The sequence below is a fragment of the Gekko japonicus genome, unplaced genomic scaffold, assembly GCF_001447785.1.
Source record: "Gekko japonicus isolate JY-2015 unplaced genomic scaffold, Gekko_japonicus_V1.1 scaffold431, whole genome shotgun sequence".
Lineage (NCBI taxonomy): Eukaryota > Metazoa > Chordata > Lepidosauria > Squamata > Gekkonidae > Gekko > Gekko japonicus.
The window spans coordinates 775,035-793,169 of record NW_015162492.1 but is presented as its reverse complement, the minus strand read 5'-3'; the positions used below and the strand labels follow the sequence as shown (position 1 = coordinate 793,169).

General features: G+C 47.6%; 1 protein-coding gene across 1 annotated transcript; it reads left to right on the top strand.

Moving 5' to 3' along the window:
* Positions 1-16,366: 16,366 nt before the first annotated feature.
* Positions 16,367-16,933, top strand: DUSP18 (dual specificity phosphatase 18). Its single transcript, XM_015406034.1, has one exon. The coding sequence runs from the start codon at positions 16,367-16,369 to the stop codon at positions 16,931-16,933; it is 567 nt and encodes a 188-aa protein (XP_015261520.1).
* Positions 16,934-18,135: the final 1,202 nt, after the last annotated feature.

Below are 18,135 nucleotides of genomic sequence, written 5' to 3'. Positions count from 1 at the left end.
TACCAGCTGCAAACCCTTAGCGGTGTGGCCTTGGTGGTCATTAATTCATTAGCAGCATTCCAACTGTTTGCACCTGTGATGGGAGGAGGGAGTCGGGTTATCTTCTGAAATAACTTTCGATTCCCCAGAACTGAACAACAAGTATTATGGGATATCCTTGGTTACCCTGGTTACCAGTAGCTGTGACATCATTTTGGTGGGTTTGTGAGTGGCTACCCGGCCGGAGCCCCTCGTGACCCCCCTCTGCTATAAGACTCTGTGTTTTCAGTAACCTGTGTGGATTCTTGGGGTATTTTGGCTCGTCTGGTCAATACTCCAAGCAACCCTCCATAATGCCTTGAATACTTGGATTCACCAGCTGGAGGGAAGATGCTGAGTGAATGCTTTGGGTCTATGGACTATTTGCCTCTTTGAAACTTGGACTTGTTTGCTTGCTGCTTGTAAGTATAGCTAGGCTGGTTATGCTTAGATTTGTTATTTTGTCCTGCACTACCTTTGTCTCGTGTTTTATTAACTTTGCACAATTTATTTAAATAAAGAAACTATATTTTTACCTTGCCTGAGTTACTGAGCCTCAAGAGTTTTCAAAGCCTTAATCCTGTGTCTCAGACTGCTTGGTCTGGCTAACTACCAACTGTGTTTGTGTTCTGTGCAAGCTGTGGTGTGGAGACAGCATAGCTTGTTCTTGTGAATGGTGTTCTGTGTTTAGCCTGGAGATTTCCGTTACTTTGCTCCAGGGCTAAGGGAGAACCCCAATAGTAACGTGGTGGCAGTTACCTTTTAGTGAATTTCTGTGCTTTGTGTCCCTTGCAATAGCAGCCTTGGGTTCTGGAGAGGACCCCTGGTCGCTACAATGGATCATCTCAAAAAGGAATATATGGTAACTCTGTACACTTCTGTCCATTGACATGTGTGCCAATGTGGCCATCTTCTGGTTGTGATACAGACAGATGCATTTATGCATGGCAGGATGATCCTACAACTCAGCTGCATATCAAAGTGCATCTGAAACAAAACTAATCTGCAAAATATGCTCCCAGTTCAAACACATGTTCAGCCCTAATTTCAGAGCTGTTTCTCACTAGGTCCCCATTTCCCCCTAGAACAGTAATGATTTGCTGCCATAGTAATCAGCAAATCACATGTTCCCCAAGTGCATATAAATCCCTAGCTTTATGGCAAGGAAGAAGGGCACACCATGGAAAAGTCAAATTTATCCTGTGTTTTCTTTTTTTCCCATGAATAAAAAAGACGCAGGAACATTCCCTGAAAGGTTTCTTCAAGGTTTTTGGATGCCCTAAGTATAGTAGGGAATGAGTGCCCTAGTATACCCCACAGGTATGCTCCAGAGCATTGCCCCCTGTGGCACTGCAGAAAATGCTGGTGTGAGTTCTCCATTTGGGGATCTGGCTGCTCAAATGAACATATGGAACGGCCTCACAATGAGTCTACCCTCAGCCTGTCAAGGTCAGTATTGTCTGCTCTGACTGGCAGCTGCTATATAAGGTCTTTGGCTGTTTCCACACAGTGACAATATTCTGTGCAGCTCTCATTGCCGCTGGCAGAGCCAACTGTAGCTACAGCAGAGCAGCCACACAAAGTCCCCCCCCCATGGCCACTTCCACCCATGAACCTAGGGTTGCCAACTCTGGCTTGGGAAATTCCTGGAGATTGGGGGGGTGGGAAGGGAAAGGTTCAGGAAGAAACCTGGGGCGTGGCTTACTACAGTGGCTTAAAAATATTCTTAACAAAGTTAGATACCTGTATTCAGGGGTCATTTCGTAGAAAAAAGAGGTGCAGGAGCTCATTTGCATAACTCATTAGCATATTTGCATATGCCACACACCCTGACATCACCGGAAGTGTGTCAGAAGGCAACACCCACCGCTCTGGCTCCAATGGACAGTTTTGGATCGCTAGCTATTGGGGGGAGGAACGTGCAGATCTGTCCTCACAGAGGAAGGAGAGCTTGTACCTGAATAAAACTTGGTCTTAAAGGTGCCACTGGACTGTTTTGGATTGCTAGCTATGGGGGGGGGGAACGTGCAGATCTGCCCTCACAGAAGAGGGAGAGCTTGTACCTGAAGGCGGGCCGGGGGGGGGGCTCTGCAACTTACCTGGCTGCTTCTTGCTCCTCGTGGCTCTACTGAGGGCTGCTGGGAGCAGGGGGTGGGGCTTGTTGCATGTGCCGACCCCCTGGACTCCTTACTGCTGGAGCTCCGCTCCTGTGCGCTCCTGCAGGAAATGACCCCTGCCTGTATTTTTTAAAAGTAATTGTTCAGAGCCCACTGGAGCCATGCCTCCATAGGGCATCTGGAAGCTAGGAAAAAGCCTCACTGGTAGTGTCAAGCCCCATGGGCAACCTCACTCAGCCCAACAGTGGCCCAGAGAGATCAGAAGCAGGAGGGTGCCCACTGCCCACACGCTTCAGGCCACAAGGCAGCCTGGACTGACACCTGGCCCCAGCAAGACGGGAGGAGGGAAATCCCACGGGAATGGCTATTCCTCTGCAAGCAAAGCCTGCAGGGAGGAGCCTGTAGGGGCCAACAAGCTATTTAAACTCCTCCTTAGCCCAGCATCAAGCAGGGTGTGGTTAGGTCTGCTCCTCTCGCCAGACCAGATCAAAAGTGAGCAGCCAGATGGGAGGAAGAGGACCAGGTGAGTCTCAGCCCCCACCTGAGGTCTCTACAGGATGGAGGAAGGGTTAACATTCTCCTCTGGAGGGGAAGAAGAGGATGTGGGTAAAGGATCAAGCCTCTGTCCCTTTACACCTAAGCCAAAGGTCTTTGGCTGGCCTTCCCTCCATGCTGCTAACGATGGACTGCCTCCTCATTGTCATTCTTGATCAAAGTAGATATTATACAAACAAAGAAGTGCTTCTCAAAGAAGAAAAAGGCCCCTCCAGGGCAGAGGGGGGAAATGGACACCCGCGGGGACTGAGATTAAAAAAACTGTGCCAATATGGGTGAAAAACGCATCTTCCCATCTGCAGGGCCCCCAAGGCCCTTTGGCTGCAATCTTTCCCACAAGATCATACCAAACCATGTTTTTGCAAGATTGAAGCAAAGTGGGGGACAACATGGAAACAGGATCAAGAGACGCCAGCAGTAAGTGGTGGTGCCTGAAAACAGCCTCATAGTAAGGAAGCCGAGGCAGAGCCAGATATTAGTCGGGAAACAGACCTTATCAGAAGTCCTATTGGGAGCTTTCATGAAGAGAAGGAATAGCCCTAGAATAAAAGCCATAGCTGGGGTTCTACAGGAGCATGCAAAAAGCACAAAAATGCAGTTGTTAAGCACGCCGTTCTGCTGTCTTGGAATCCCAGGTTTCTATCACACACCCCACCCATTCTAGTCTCAGCGCTGCAAAAAAAAAAAAAAAGTGTCTAAACATCTTGTGGACAATGTTGTTCAATGGTATCCCCATCAACAATATTTCAGAGGGTAGCCATGTTGCTCTGCAGTAGAACAGCTATGCCCATGAACCTGTGAAAAAAAAGAAGAGTGGGGGGGGGGGGGGCGGGTGATAATAAGCCTTCGAGAGTCAAAGCTCCCTTCCTCGGGTCTCAGGAATGGAAACAGACACCTTCCCTTATTTTGTACATTTCTTCAATTTGCACAATTTATATATTTAAATAATGAACGTTATTTTCATTTCAAATACTGTCTCATTTCGAACATATGAAGAGGCCTTAAAGCAAGGCAGATTATCGGTCCATCTAGCCCCGCACTGGCAGTGGTTCTCCAGCATCTGAGGTAAAGGTAAAAGGTAAAGGTTCCCTTGCTTGAAAGCCAGTCGAATCCAACTCTAGGGTTGCGGTGCTCATCTCCGTTTCAAAAGCTGAAGAGCCAGCGCTGTCCGAAGACATTTCCGTGGTCATGTGGCTGGCATGACTAAACACCAAGGCGCACGGAACGCTGTTACCTTCCCACCGAAGTGGTACCTATTTATCTACTTGCAATTACTTGCTTTCGAACTGCTAGGTTGGCAGGAGCTGGAACTAGAGACAGGAGCTCACTCCATCATGCGGCAACTCGGGTCTCGAACTGCTGAACTACCGATCTTCCACAGCCTGCAGTTCAGCGTCTTAACCACTTGAGCCACTGCAACTCCAGCATCTGAGGTACCTGAGATCATTTCCCTGCATTGCCTGGATTGAATTACTTTACAAAATTCTGTAACTTGGATCATTCATACTATGTACAGACTGCAGAAATGTCTCTGTCTTAACGGTATTTGAGAGCTGGCATGGAGTAGCAGTGATAGCGTCGGACTAGGACCTGGAACAACTGAGTTTGAATCCTTGCTCTTCTATGGAAACTTGCTAGGTAACTCCAGAGCTCATCACAGCCTCTCAGCCTAATCTTCTTCACACAAACAAAGTTTGTGTCCAGCGGCACCTTGAAGACCAACAAAGTTTTATTCTGGGTATTTTCCCATTCCATGCAACTTAATGTAGAGCCTTCCATGAAGATAGATTCAGGCGGGTAGCTGTGTTGGTCTGAAACAGCAGGACAAAGTTTGAGTCCAGTAGCACCCTGAAGACCAACAAGGACCAGAATAAAACTTTTGTTGGTCTTAATGGTGCCACTGGACTCAAACTCTGTTCTTCTGCTTCAGACCAACATGGCTTGGCTACCTACCTGAGTCTACTTCATGCAGCTGTTGTTGAGAGGAGAAGGCAGAGGAAAGGTAAAGGTTCCCTTGCTCGAAAGCCAGTCGAATCCGACTCTAGGGTTGCGGTGCTCATCTCCGTTTCAAAGCCGAAGAGCCAGCGCTGTCCGAAGACTTTTCCATGGTCATGTGGCCGGCATGACTAAACACCAAGGCGCACGGAACGCTGTTACCTTCCCACCGAAGTGGTACCTATTTATCTACTTGCAATTTCTTGCTTTCGAACTGCTAGGTTGGCAGGAGCTGGAACTAGAGACGGGAGCTCACTCCATCATGCGGCGCACTCGGGTCTCGAACTGCTGAACTACCGACCTTCCACAGCCTGCAGTTCAGTGTCTTAACCACTTGAGCCACCACAGTTACCTTCACAGCTTACCTTTACCTAGAGGAAAGGAGATTACTACAAAAAGCCACTTTGGACCCCAATCAGGAAGAAGAGCAGGATACAAACATTAAAAAATTAAAAATTTGGATTTCACATCCCCTCCCATCCCCTTGCTTCTTAACATCAACCTTCTTGTTTCTTGCAGCACATGTGGTGTCATTTTGGTTGGTTTTAATACAAAGCACTTTGTGGCTTCTGTTTTTAGAGGTAAGGTTGTTATCTGCCTAAGTTGCTGTGAGGACTGGGTAGCAGCAACTATTCTGTAAGCCCATGTCTGCTGTGCAGGGACGCAGCATGTCCACTTTGGCTAAAGAAATTAAAGGATATGAATGTGTCATCTTTTAAAAAGTAAACCCTTATCCAGACACAGCTTGAGCCAGAATTTCAGCGCATGTCCCAAGGTACCTTTGCTCCATGATCCAATGATTTGTAAGCCCGGGCTCTGACCTGCAAGGCCTTGGTTCCAGTTTCCCCTTGGCCGTGGGCTCACCTTGGACACCACAGTCTCAGAACTTCAGTTTACCAGCTCCAAATAGGGACTAACAGCAGAAGGCAGGGTTATGAAGGCCATAAAGGCTGTAAAGCCTTCTGAATATGAAAAATTGCATGTCAGTGATGCCATTCAAGTTGCAAAACAGCTGCCTGCACTGCCTGATGGTAGTAAAGGCTTTGGTCTAACTATTATCCCTGTGCTGCCCCCAGCGCTTGAGACTGCAGAAACCAACAAGATGTCATGGGAGGGAATTGCACACGATCACCACTATTTACTCAGTATGAGGTGGACCAACAGCACACACCCACCCCAACACGAGTACTTATTTTTTCTTCAGGATGGGTTTTTGTAGTTGGACAGAGGGCTTGGGGTCATTCAGCAGGACTATGATGTTTGACTGGACTTTCTGCAAGGCTCGCTGGTCAATCTTCTCCAGCATTCTCTGGTACCGACTATACTGCTGCTTCCATCGATTCATCTTGTTCTGCTGGTCATGCAAAAACGTCTTCTTCAGGTGTTCAAAGTAATTGCCGACTTTTCTTTTGCTGCTGTCCAAGTGCTTGAGCTTTTTTAAAAAACAGCCATGGAGGAAATAGTAATACTCAGGGATTATATAAGGACAAGTGGGACCCTGCGAGGACTTGCGGAAGACATCTCATTTCCCCATCCCCCACGATTTCCTCTTTTCCTTTTCTGAAAACCCTATAGCCTCTCCCCCTTTTCCTGCTTCCTTATCTCCTTTTAGGGTTTCCAGCCTCCAGGGAGGGCCTGGTGATGTCCTGGAGTCACAACAGTTCCTCCCAGCTACGGAGATCAGTCCCCCCCCACCATTAGGATTGCCAGCTCCAGGTTGGGAAATTCCTGGAGCTTTGGGAGGGTGGAGTTTGGGGAGTGAAGCGACCTCAGGAGGGTATAATTGCATAGAGTCCATATTCCAAAGCAGCCTTTTTCTCTAGGGGAACTGACCTCTGTCATCTGAAGAGCAGTTGTAATTCCAGGTGATCTTCAGTCCCCACCTAGAGGTTGGCAACTGTAGAGGAAATGGCCGCTTTGGAGGATGGAGTCTATGGTATTATACCACTCTGAGGTACCTTCTCTCCTCAAACCCCACCCTCCCCAGGCTCCACCCCCCCAAGTCTCTAGGAATTTCCTAATCTGGACTTGGCAACCCAGTCTCCTTCCCACCCAAACCCCAACCTACCTTTATCTGCCCCTCTGTCTTAAGCCTCCCCCAGCAGCCTCTCCCTAGGAAAACGATGGCCCAGTTGTGTGGTGTTGGCTGTGGGCCAGGCCCAGTTGATGGTAGGAATCCTCAAGGACTTGTGGGGTGGCCCCTTGTTTTCCCGTATCCCCATTCCCTTCCAGGGGCAACCCCCATATCCTCTACCCTTTCTCTGCCTTATTCTCTCCTTCTCAGCCATTCACCAGCCTACCTTTCATCTGCCTCCCATCTTCAGTTGTATTTATTATTTATTTACTCCATTTATACCCCACTTTCTACACAGTGGGGACCAAAGCAGCTTATGTTATTATATTCTCCGCCTTTTTATCTGCACAACAACCCTGTGAGAGACAGATTAGGCTGAAAGTATGTGCCTGCTCCAAAATCACTCACTAAGCTTCCAAAGCAATATGGGAATTTGAACCTGGATCTCCCAGACCCTACTCTGAAGCTCTAACTGCTACAACACACTGGGATTCATAGGGTGGCTGCTGTTGGACAGTAGCAAGCAGCCAGGCCTAGTAGAGTCAAGCACGTTGGGTGGTATCAAGTCACCAGAGATTGCTTCCAGGCCTATGGTTTCCAACCTCCAGGTGAGACCTGGAGATCCCTGGACCTGAAGATCTCCAGAATTACATCTGAACTCTAGATGCAGAGATCTGTTCCCCTGGAGAAAATGACTGCTTTGGAGGGTGGACTCTATGGCAAAATGTCCAGCGGAGGCCTCTTACCTCCCCAACTGCTGCCCTCCTCAGATTCCACCACAAAACCTCCAGGAATTTCCCATGTTGTTGGAGCTGGCAATTTTAGCCAGGCCTGGCCCTGATGCATCATCCCACAAGTCAAAATATGCCTGGAAAGCACTTTGCCTTCTCCCCCTGCCTTTTTCCTCCCATAAACCCAGCCTGATATACTGTGGTTACCTAGCAACAGCCACTGAGGAAATCCCTTGCTTAAAGTTGCAGCGCTCCTTTTATCATTTTTAGCTTTAAAAAGAACCCCAATAAAGGGTTTTTTTAAGATTTCGCATTTTTCTGCAAACCTGGGGCCCTTTTCAGGTTTGTAGAAAGATCAGTGTTGCCCATTCACAGCTCCAGTCACTGAACTTAAGTATCCAAAGACTGACCAACTTCACTATTAGAATATAAGAATTGAAGCCAAAGAAGACTCAAGGGCATGCAAAACACATGGTGAATGCGAGAAAAGCACTGCCAGATTAGACCATGGCCCATCTTGTCTAGAATTCTCTGTTGCCAACATTGAAGGGATATCAGAGGCATTCACCAGTAGGACATGAAGATGATGGTCTGACTGTTCACATTGAATATACAAAGATATATTGCCCCTGAACATGGAAATTCCATCTAGTTCTCATTGCTAATAGCCACTGCTAATAGCAGTATACCTTTGTATATTCAGTGCTGAGGTCAGACCATCATCTTCATGGTCTAATCTTGCACTGTTTTTCTTGTGTTCACCATGTGTTTTGTGCGCCTTTGAGTTAACCCTAGCTGGCCGGTCCCTGATGCATCTCGTTAGCACCTGAGCTCATGGGTGGAAGAAGGTGTTTGTTCAGCCGAACCCAACCCAGTTGCAGGGAATCTGGGTTAATTGGCAAACCCATCTGATTGGTTAGATCATCTGGTTAGCAACATACCTGATTTGCCAGGTGATACAATTTGCTATACATTTGATTGGTTAACTACAGTCATAAGAACATAAGCGAAGCCAATGTTGGATCAGGCCAATGGCCCATCTAGTCCAACACTCTGTCACACAGTGGCCAAAAATACCAGATGCCATTAGGAGTTCCAGCAGTGGGGCCGTGAGGCCAGGACCATCAAGCAATCCTACCTTGCAAGGGTGACTTTCTTGGTCTTAGACCCAGGAGGGCTGGAGGCTTTGTCCCGTGGCCTCTGGTTGTCTGGCTAGTGGAAAGGGGCAGGTGGTGGCACTACCCTGGGGGTCTGAGGACTCACAATTTGGCTGTTTTGGTTTTGTCTTGCTCGACCTTCTCCCTTCCAAGGGATCCTGCTTTGGGGTCCCTTGACACGCACCACAGCAAGGGCCAGCCTGGGGTTGGGGAGGTTCAAATGCAAACCTTACCTTAATTTCCTGCACTCGCTGAACACTGGTGTTGTCACGAATTATCACATTAGAGACGTGGCTCTTGGGTAGAAACTTCCGCAGAGCTACTTCATTGCCCACGAACAAGCTGGGAGGAAGCAAGCTTGTTTCAAATTATGCCCTGATTCTCTCTACAACCAAGAGTTTCTGTTTCTGGTACCACCAGATTTTAGCAACATTCATCTCAATGGTGGTTTCCAACATGGAAACAGGCTTGTGTGGTGATGGAATATGCAAGGTCTGTTGTGCATACATAGAGAAGATGACAAGAATATCCTGCAGGGGGCAGCAGAAGGGACTACTAGTTAGCATAGTGAGATTAAGGACTTCCTACTATTTTCAAAGAGTCTCCTTCCTGTCTCCTGATTGGCTCAGTTAGGTCTCCTTCCTGCTCCTGCTGAGAACTCTTCATTGAGTTTTGCCAGGTCTGGGTTGGAAAATACCTGGAGACGTTGGTGGTAGACCTGCCAGAGGGCAGGATTTGGGGAGGGGAGGGGCCTCAGCCTGGTACAATGCCATACAGTCTACCTTTCAAAGCAGCCATTTTCTCCAGGCCAGTTGATCGCTGTCAGCTGGAGATCACTTGTAAAAGTGGGATATCTCCAGGCCCCACCTGGAGGCTGGCAACCCTATCTTCATTACTGACTCTCCCCTAGCTAGTTAGACAGTTGGACTTCTTTCTTCCTCTCCTCTTTCTAACAAAGTTTGTTCTTTTCTTAATAAACCTACTTTATTCTTTAAACAGCTTGTGCTCCCTTTTACTACACTCTACCAACGTGTGGTTCCCCTAGGGTTGCCAGTTCCCTTCATTACTCCAGCAGGGGGATTTGGGGGGCATTCTGGGATGTCCCCAACACCCGGAAGTGGCATCATTGCGCCACCAATGTTGTGCTGGCGATGCTCTAGTTTGAGGGGGAAACTCTATGGTTTGTAGGCAAATTTACCGTAGAGTTTTGCCCTCAAGCCAGAGCATCCCCCGCGGCATCCCCTGACATGATGACATCACTTCCAGGTGACATCATCACATTGGGGACATCACTGTTCGTAGGTGGGGTTTCCTCCACCAGCCAGCTGGCCGGCAGCACGTTGAAGCCCTGAAAAGTGGAGAAGCCCTCGCCCCGACCTGAAAAGTGGAGAAGCCCTCGCCCTGACCTGAAAAGTGGAGAAGCCCTCGCCCCAACCTGGGGACTGGCAAGCCTAGGTTCCCCTGTTGCTGGTATGGCCATCCATATGGCACAGAGGCAGGGGGGCTTCCACGTGGCAAGTTTCCCTCCCCTAGCTGACTAGTAGCAACCATCTCCCCTGGGCTTTTTAATTTTTTTAAAAAAATTGGCGATTTCATATTATTTTACTGAAATATAGCAAGAAGTGTAACAAATTCTGTGAATTGCCCGCTTTAATGTTTTTTTAAAATGTTTCTTGTCTCTTCCATCGCAGAGGTATGCCTTTACATCTCTGCAACAGAACAGTTGGCAACCAGCTGAACTTTGTTACACTTACTGTTGTAACAGTATAACAATGGAATGGTATGAAGTTGCAGATTTTTTTAAAAAAAAAAACAACAACAACGGGCAGTGGGTGAGGAAATGGCCACTAGGGCAGGGTCAGGGAGAACGGCTTCCACGTGGGTGAGTAAACCCAAACTTTCCCACCCATATGACAGCCATCTAGGCTTTGTTGAATCTTTTTCAAAAACTCCAGAGCAAAGCAGGTTTGAGAAAGATTGTAGCAAAATCAGGCAAACACTGGCAGATACACAAATGCACTACACTGCTGTGGGGAAAGTAGGGGGAAAGCTCACTTGCAACAGCATTGAATCTGGGGCAAGTAATCTGTGCAAAAATGGCCTGTGTCTGAGAGTTCCAGACATGCCTGCTCTGTATTCAGGATGCATCAAAAGAACCAAAGGCAGGCGACTAAGATGGAGCAAGGCAATATGAGATATCTTGCAACCCCCACAATCCAGACTCAAACAGAGGAGTCTGCCTTAAAAAGTCTGTTTCAGCTGTGACTTAAGAAATGGAGACAAGGAGTTTCCCACAACTGGCGTGCAACCCTGGAGCCAGCTTCCTGGGGGAAGAGAGGGGGTCTTCCCCTTCACCTCCCGAAGACAGTTCTTGTGTTGGAGGATACACATAGTCCTACCCACACACCTGAATATTTTGTTCTGATTCCCTCTCTTCACCTCCCAAGTGCAACTCTGTACTTCTGCAGGTAGGGCAATGCCCTTTCGGGGCACCATCAGTACTCCCACCTATTTTAGATAGGGTTGCCAAACTCCAGGTGGGGACTGGAGATCTCCCTGAATTACAACTGATCTCCAGACTACAGAGATCAGTTCCCCCAGAGGAAATGGCATCTCTGGAGGGCAGACTCTATGGTATACCATTGAATCTAGGAGAAACGGAAGTCCTAGTAACATCACAACCCTGCTGAGTTCCCTCTCCTCTCTAAATCCCACCCCTCCCCCAGGATCCCCCCCCCCCATCTCCAGGAATTTCCCAACTGACAGTTGTTGGCAATCCAAATTTAAGTAGCTTGTTCAGCAATAAAAAAAAGGAAGTAATGCCCATGAAGAATGCCTTTCTCTCACCTTTGACTAAATTATAAGCAACTCCCCATTTCCCAATTTGACACTGGGTTGAATCCAGTAATTTTTTGTTGTTCAGTCTCATGATATTTGCTCCTTACTACAGCCCATATGGCTTTCTCCCATGTAGGTCCTACGATTCCCAGCATAGCCTTTTTTGTGGCTCCGCCCTTTTTTTAACCAGGAGAAAAGCTGGTTGGTTGAATCCAACCAATTAGCAGAATGAACTACCAAGACAGGCAGGGCAGCTCCCCGGTTGCTGTTGGAGGCCAGCGTTCTTCAGGTTATTGGAGAATTTCAGCAGTTATACTTGTATTTTTGTCAGAGATTTTTTATATATATGTTTAACACTTATTGTCACTTTAATTTTGTAAACTGCCTTGGGGGGTGTATAATTTTTTAAAAAATAAACATTCTCCAACCTCATTTTTTTCCCCACTGAAAGGAATTCTACACGTGTTCAGAGACAGGGCAGGTCAAAACAGCCCTCTGTGTCTCGCAATCCAAAAGGTGGCAAATCGTAATAAAGCACGGGGAGCAACAGCAGTGGTGCGTCTGGACACACAAACGCGCGCAAATGCAAAAAGAGCAGGAGGAAATTTTATACAAAACAACATGTCAGTAATCCGGATTTCTGCTGATTCCCCCCCCCCCCCCTACCTGAAAAGCACCAGCTCCTGGTTTGACTGGGGCTGGAAGAAAGTGACGACAGGGCGAGGGGCGTCGTCCTTGTCGCCTTCCATTGCTCACCCGCCCGTTCTTGAGGCGGCCCGTGCCATGCCGTGCTGTGCTTTGCTGTGCTAGGCGGGGGAAAGGGTCATAATGGGATCAGGCCTCCATGGTTGCCCTGGAAACCGCCGCCGGGCTGGAAAGCCGCCGGCTTTTTCTTGCTGCTGCCGCCGCCGCGTGAAGAAGGGAGCAAGACTAGAACAGGAAGCTTCGGGGGGCGTGTGGGTGGAGGAAGAGTTGCCCCGCCACTAGGCGGAGAGGTACTAAAGCTGGGGATGGGGCGGGGAGTGGGTAAGGGGATGCACACAGATTAAGACATCTTCCCCAGGCTTCTTCCCACGGTCGAAGGTGACTTTGGCTGGGTGGGGTAAGGAAGGGGAAAGGTATTGATAAAGAGAGCAAAATAGATCTTCCATGTTCAGATGCAGTCTACCACCGCTGAAAATCAGATCCTTGAGAGGGGGGAAACAAGAGGGAAAGGGCTCTTTGCATTTGTGCTCTGCTGATATTTTGCTCTACATCTGATCCAGCAAGACAGTTCTTGTGGAATCACAGCCCAGGCTGGAGATGGTTTCTAGTATATGTGGCTTTTAAGGTCAGGGGCTCTAATATACACACACAGCTATTGTAAGCCATGAGAAATGGAACCTCCATCTATAGAGACAGTATACCATATGCTGTGTCTGGACTAGTACAAAACCACCTGTTAGTCCAACATGGGCTGCCCACTGTTGTGCAAGTGCAACAGAACAGACTAAATTGGCACAATCACAGTTCAGTAGTGTAGCTTAGGCACTCACAGTGCAATCCTGAAAACACTTTTCTAGGAATAAGCCTCACTGAGTAGATGCAATAGGATTGCTAGTTAAGAACTGGAAGTGTGGGCCAGTTCCTCTCTGCTTCAGATCTCCCCTGCCCTGTTGCAAGAATGAATCATTACTGATAAGTGGTCTTTGCTTTATTTTATTCTTGTTCACAGAAGCATCAGGTTAAAACAAATGACACAACAATGCAGTCAGGAAAAGAAATTAAAAGACTATATTTCAATACCCATTTCATGGAGTTCTTCATGAAGGATATAATGTATATTAAAATATAATCTTATTTCTTTTGGGAGACAGAAGGTGTGGTTAGAATGTCATACTAGGATTTGAAGGAAAGAGCAAGAGTCCAGTAGAGCACCTTAAAGACTAACAAAATTTGTGGCGGGGTATGAGCTTTCATGAGTCACTGCTCACTTCTGAAGAGGTAACATGATTCACAAAAGCTCCTACCCTGCCACAAATTTTGTTAGTCCTTAAGGTGCTACTGGACTCCTGCTCTTTTCTACTGCTAAAGACAGACTAACATGGCTACTCATCTTGACCCAGGTTCAGATTTGCACTCTGCCATGGAAGCCAGTTGGGTGACCTTGAGGCAGTCACATAGACTCAGCCTAACCTACAGGGTTGTTGTGACAATAGAATGGAGGAGGAGGAGGATGTAAGATGCTTTGGGTCTCCATTGGGGAGAAAGGAGAGGGTATAAGTGAAGTAAATAATAGGGTGAAGGTCCTTGTATCGCCAATGGGGACACAAAGCGGCTTGCAAATGCATTCCCCCCTCCTGCATTTTGTCCTAACAACAACCCTGTGAGGTAGGTTAGAGGGCTTTAAAGTGGGAACTTTTAACCCAGTCTTCCATATCCTACTCTGATATTCTAACCACATCAGCTATCAACCCTAAGAAGTATGATTTTGGCACTGGCACCAGTATTTTCTCCACCTATCCTCACAGACTGGGCTGCCAGCTCTGTGCAGGGGTTTTTTTTTTGGTATTATATATGCTCCTGTGGGCCATCCAGTTCTCATAGATTACATGATTATGCACCTGCAACTCCACCGGTCCCCTTTCTGTCCGAACGGCAATGGAGTTGTATCAAGAGTATTATGTACTCTCTCTTCTCCATGCGATCAGAGATGGGGAGTATAGGAATGTTGATGCTAGCCTCTCCCATTACATTGTGCCTTCTTTTTCAGAGCACTTCTTGTGAGCTTCTAGGCTGTCATCGAGCCCTGGAGGCATGCAAGGCTCTCACGGAGACATACCCTAAAGGTACCATTTCTGTCTCATCCACTCCCTGCCTTTTCCAAGCCAAAAGACAAAGACTTCCTTGCAAGTGGGCTTGCCTCATTTCTTGCCCACATTTTCCACACTGCTGCAAAAGTCGCAACCACTCCCCTTTTGCACAACCTGCATCTTGTCATGGGAAAGCTCAGCTAAGCTGCTGGCATAGCCCCTACTGCAACCCTACCTCGTTGCCAAAATGGCGTTGGCATCTGGTGATCATATACCCGCCCTTCCTGTTTTGAGAGACAGCAGGACCAGCACTTGTACAAATGTCATCTAGACTGGTAGAGATGCTGCTCCAGACAATACTGGCAAAAACCTAGCATCTCTTCCCCACACAAATGTGCCATAGTAGGGGCCCACAACTGGCACTTCCTGGGCAGTGTAGCGGTGCTAACATGGATCTTTGCAAGTGAGCAATGGGAAAGAAATAATTTTGTTGCAGAAGGAAGACCTACCTAACGTTAAAATGGGACTAATAACAAGGGATTTCCTTTTCTGAAGTTTTCCAAGACTTGTTTCTTTCTTCTCTCTTTTAAGCATTTCTCTAAGGCCAGCCTGCCTACGATGTCCAAGGAAAAAGCCTCCTGACTCTCTATCCAAAGGCTACAGTAGAAGCCGGCACTATTTGGCCAGTGGTTATACAGGTATACAGAGGGTGTGGTCCAGAGGAAGGCAGCAGGGATGCAGGCCAGTTGGAGAGGGATTTGTATCATGACCTTATTGTAGTCATGGTTTTTGTATACAGTTTTGGCAAGAGCCTTGCTGGATCAGGCCAACAGGCTATGCCGTCTAGTATCCTGTTTCCCACAGTAACCAACCAGATGGCCCCTGAAGACTTGCAAAGCAGGGAATGGAGGTCAAAGCCTTCACCTTGTTCTTGTCCCCATCGTTGGGTATTTAGGTACACTGCCCCTGAATGTGGAGGTTCCATTTAGCAATCAATAGACTTATCCTCCATTAATTTGTCTAATTCTTTTTTAAAAAATGCATGTTAGTGGGCATCAGTATTCTCTGGCAGTGAGCTCCATACATTAATTGTGTTAATGCATTGGGAAAGAAAGTATGCACTTCTGTCTATTGTAGATCTGGTGTCCATCGTTTTATCAGGTGGCCCTGCATTCTGATTTCACGAGCCAGGACGAAAAAGGTCATCTCTATCCACTTTCTCAACACCACACATGATTTTATAAAGTTCTGTTCCCACAACCATTTCTTATAAGACAGCCCACCGGTTAACAAAAAATTATTTAACTGGCTGACAACTCTAAAAATGTGCAAATCTGAAACTCGAAGCGCCAATATGTTTTGTGGTTGTTTGTGGGGGAGGGGGGGAGTGGAGGTGTTTGGAGCAGAATTCAGTATTAGAGTTTTTAAAAAACCTGAAAGCTTTAGAAAATGATTAGGTTGAAAAGAATTTGTCTTAGAGAAGACAGTTTCAGAGGGCAACCATGTTGCTCTGTAGCAGAACAATTAGATCTGAGTCCAGCAGCTCCTTAAAGGTAAAGGTTTCCCTTGCTTGAGAGCTAGTCGAATCCAACTCTAGGGGGCGGTGCTCATCTCCGTTTCCAAGCCAAAGAGCCAGCGCTGTCCGAAGTCTTCTCCGTGGTCATGTGGCTGGCATGACTAAATGCCAAGGCGCACGGAATGCTGTTACCTTCCCACCAAAGTGGTACCTATTTATCTACTTGCAATTTCTTGCTTTTGAACTGCTAGGTTAGCAAGAGAGCAGCTCCTTAGAGACCAACAAAATGTTTGGATTAGAAGCTTTTAAGAGTGAGATCTGACTAAGGGAGGTTTGACTCTTGAAAGCTGATACCCTGAGAATCTTGAATACCCTGAAAATCTTGAATCTAGCTGTTTAAGAAAACCACCCTTTGGAGCTGAGGGAAATCCACTGATTTTAGTAATGAGGCGGGGGGAATGGAATCCTAAGTTTGTTTCTATGTCCATAACACCACAGCTCTTCTTTATACCTCCAAGGCCAGGGAGCAACCATGATGCCCTCCATTGTAACTGATGTCTAAAGTTTGCCTGAATGAATACAGCCTTCGGAGCCATCCCCATCCTGTTCAGGCATCCGTCTGCCTATGGTCTGTCTCGGATCACCAGCAGTCTGTACCTCAGCAATGGGGAGGCGGCCAACAACAAGCTCTTCCTCTATGCCAACCGGATCACCACTGTTATCAATGTCTCCGTGGAGGTGGTCAACACCTATTTCCCAGACATTAACTACATCCACGTTCCCGTCACCGATGCCCCCTCAGCCCGCCTCTATGACTTCTTCGACGCTGTGGCTGATAAGATCCATGCGGTGGAATTAAACGAAGGCCGCACCCTGGTGCACTGTGCTGCGGGCGTCAGCCGCTCCGCTGCCCTTTGCATGGCCTACCTGATGAAGTACCATTCGATGTCTCTGGCCAAAGCGCACTCCTATGTCAAGGCCTGCCGTCCCATCATCCGGCCCAACATCGGCTTCTGGCAACAGCTCATTCAGTACGAGCACAAACTCTTTGGGAAGACCAGTGTCTCGATGGTTCGGTCTCCGCTGGGGGTGATTCCTGATCTCTACCAAAATGAAGTCAGGGTCATGATAGCCTTATGATTAGCACTGAGTGGGCGGCGGCAGGGGACAGAGCACGGCAGCACGACACAAAGAACACCTACGCCATCTTCACTAAGTTGGGCACTTTTCAGTCTCAGCACAGCCTACACCCAGATGCCGTGCAAGGAAAGAGGACTGGCTGATAGGAAGGCGATGCTCTGTGTGGTTTTTCTTCTTCTATAAATAAAAACAAGGAACATTGGGGGGAGGGGGGAGGGTAAAGTCTGCACCTGGCTCTGAAAGAGATCCTTTGGTGAAGCTGGATGCCTTTTGTTCAGGACAATGCTGTTGTGTTTCAGCAAAGCAGCGCCACTGCGATAGGTGATGTTTGACCGGGGCGGGAGGGGGAGGCTGGCCACCTCTGAGATGTTCTAGGTCCCTTTCCTGAACATGCAGCTTTCAGTGGGAAAAGAAGCCACGGCGACAGCCAGCACAAGGGCCTTCTTCTTCCTGTGGTTTAAGGAAAACTGAACAAGCCGGATGTTACCCACTTGTTCAGTAGGAAGTCAGCTCGCTCCTGATCAGTTAGTATAAAGGCTTACTTCTGTTTTATTAAAATGACGTTTTGCAACCATAACATTACTAGACTATTTGTGTTTAGGTTTGTGCATTGACCAGTGACACTCCTTCCCTCACAGTGTGCTCCTAGGCACCTCGTCACCACCACGACGTTTCCTCCAGCAAAGCAAGATACCAGGGCCGTTTCCCTCACAGGCTTGCCGCAGTTTGGCTGCCAGCCTGCAGCACTGCCTCCTCTCCCCCCCCCCCCCCCCGAGTTTCCTCATGTCCTCATTTTCTATTTGCAGAGAGATAACAAATGAAAAACACCATAAGGAAGCTTGGAGAAAAACTAGTACAGGTCAGCCACCCAAGCCATGGGTAAACCTTTGCATGAAACAATGGCTCAAAGACTGTTCAGAGTACTGGTTGCAATACTATCCTCTTGCTCGGTTCCTGTCAGTGGTGTACGCAAGAGTACTGCCACGGATGTGGATTGGACTCCCAGGGGTCAGATCTGTTCATCAGTCACCCATAGGAGCATCCCAAATCTGCCATTTGAAGTGGATTCTTCCCCTTGCCTGTCTCTGCATACACATTTCTGCAAATGGATTCTGAATACAGATAGGAATGTTTTCTTTGGATTAAAAATGTGCTTTATTAGATGCATTTTAAAGTTCCTGATACAAAAAAAAAAGCTTCTT

Bases quoted from the DNA above. Each gene is read 5' to 3' on its own strand.
- DUSP18 (XM_015406034.1), top strand. From the start codon at position 16,367: ATGAATACAGCCTTCGGAGCCATCCCCATCCTGTTCAGGCATCCGTCT.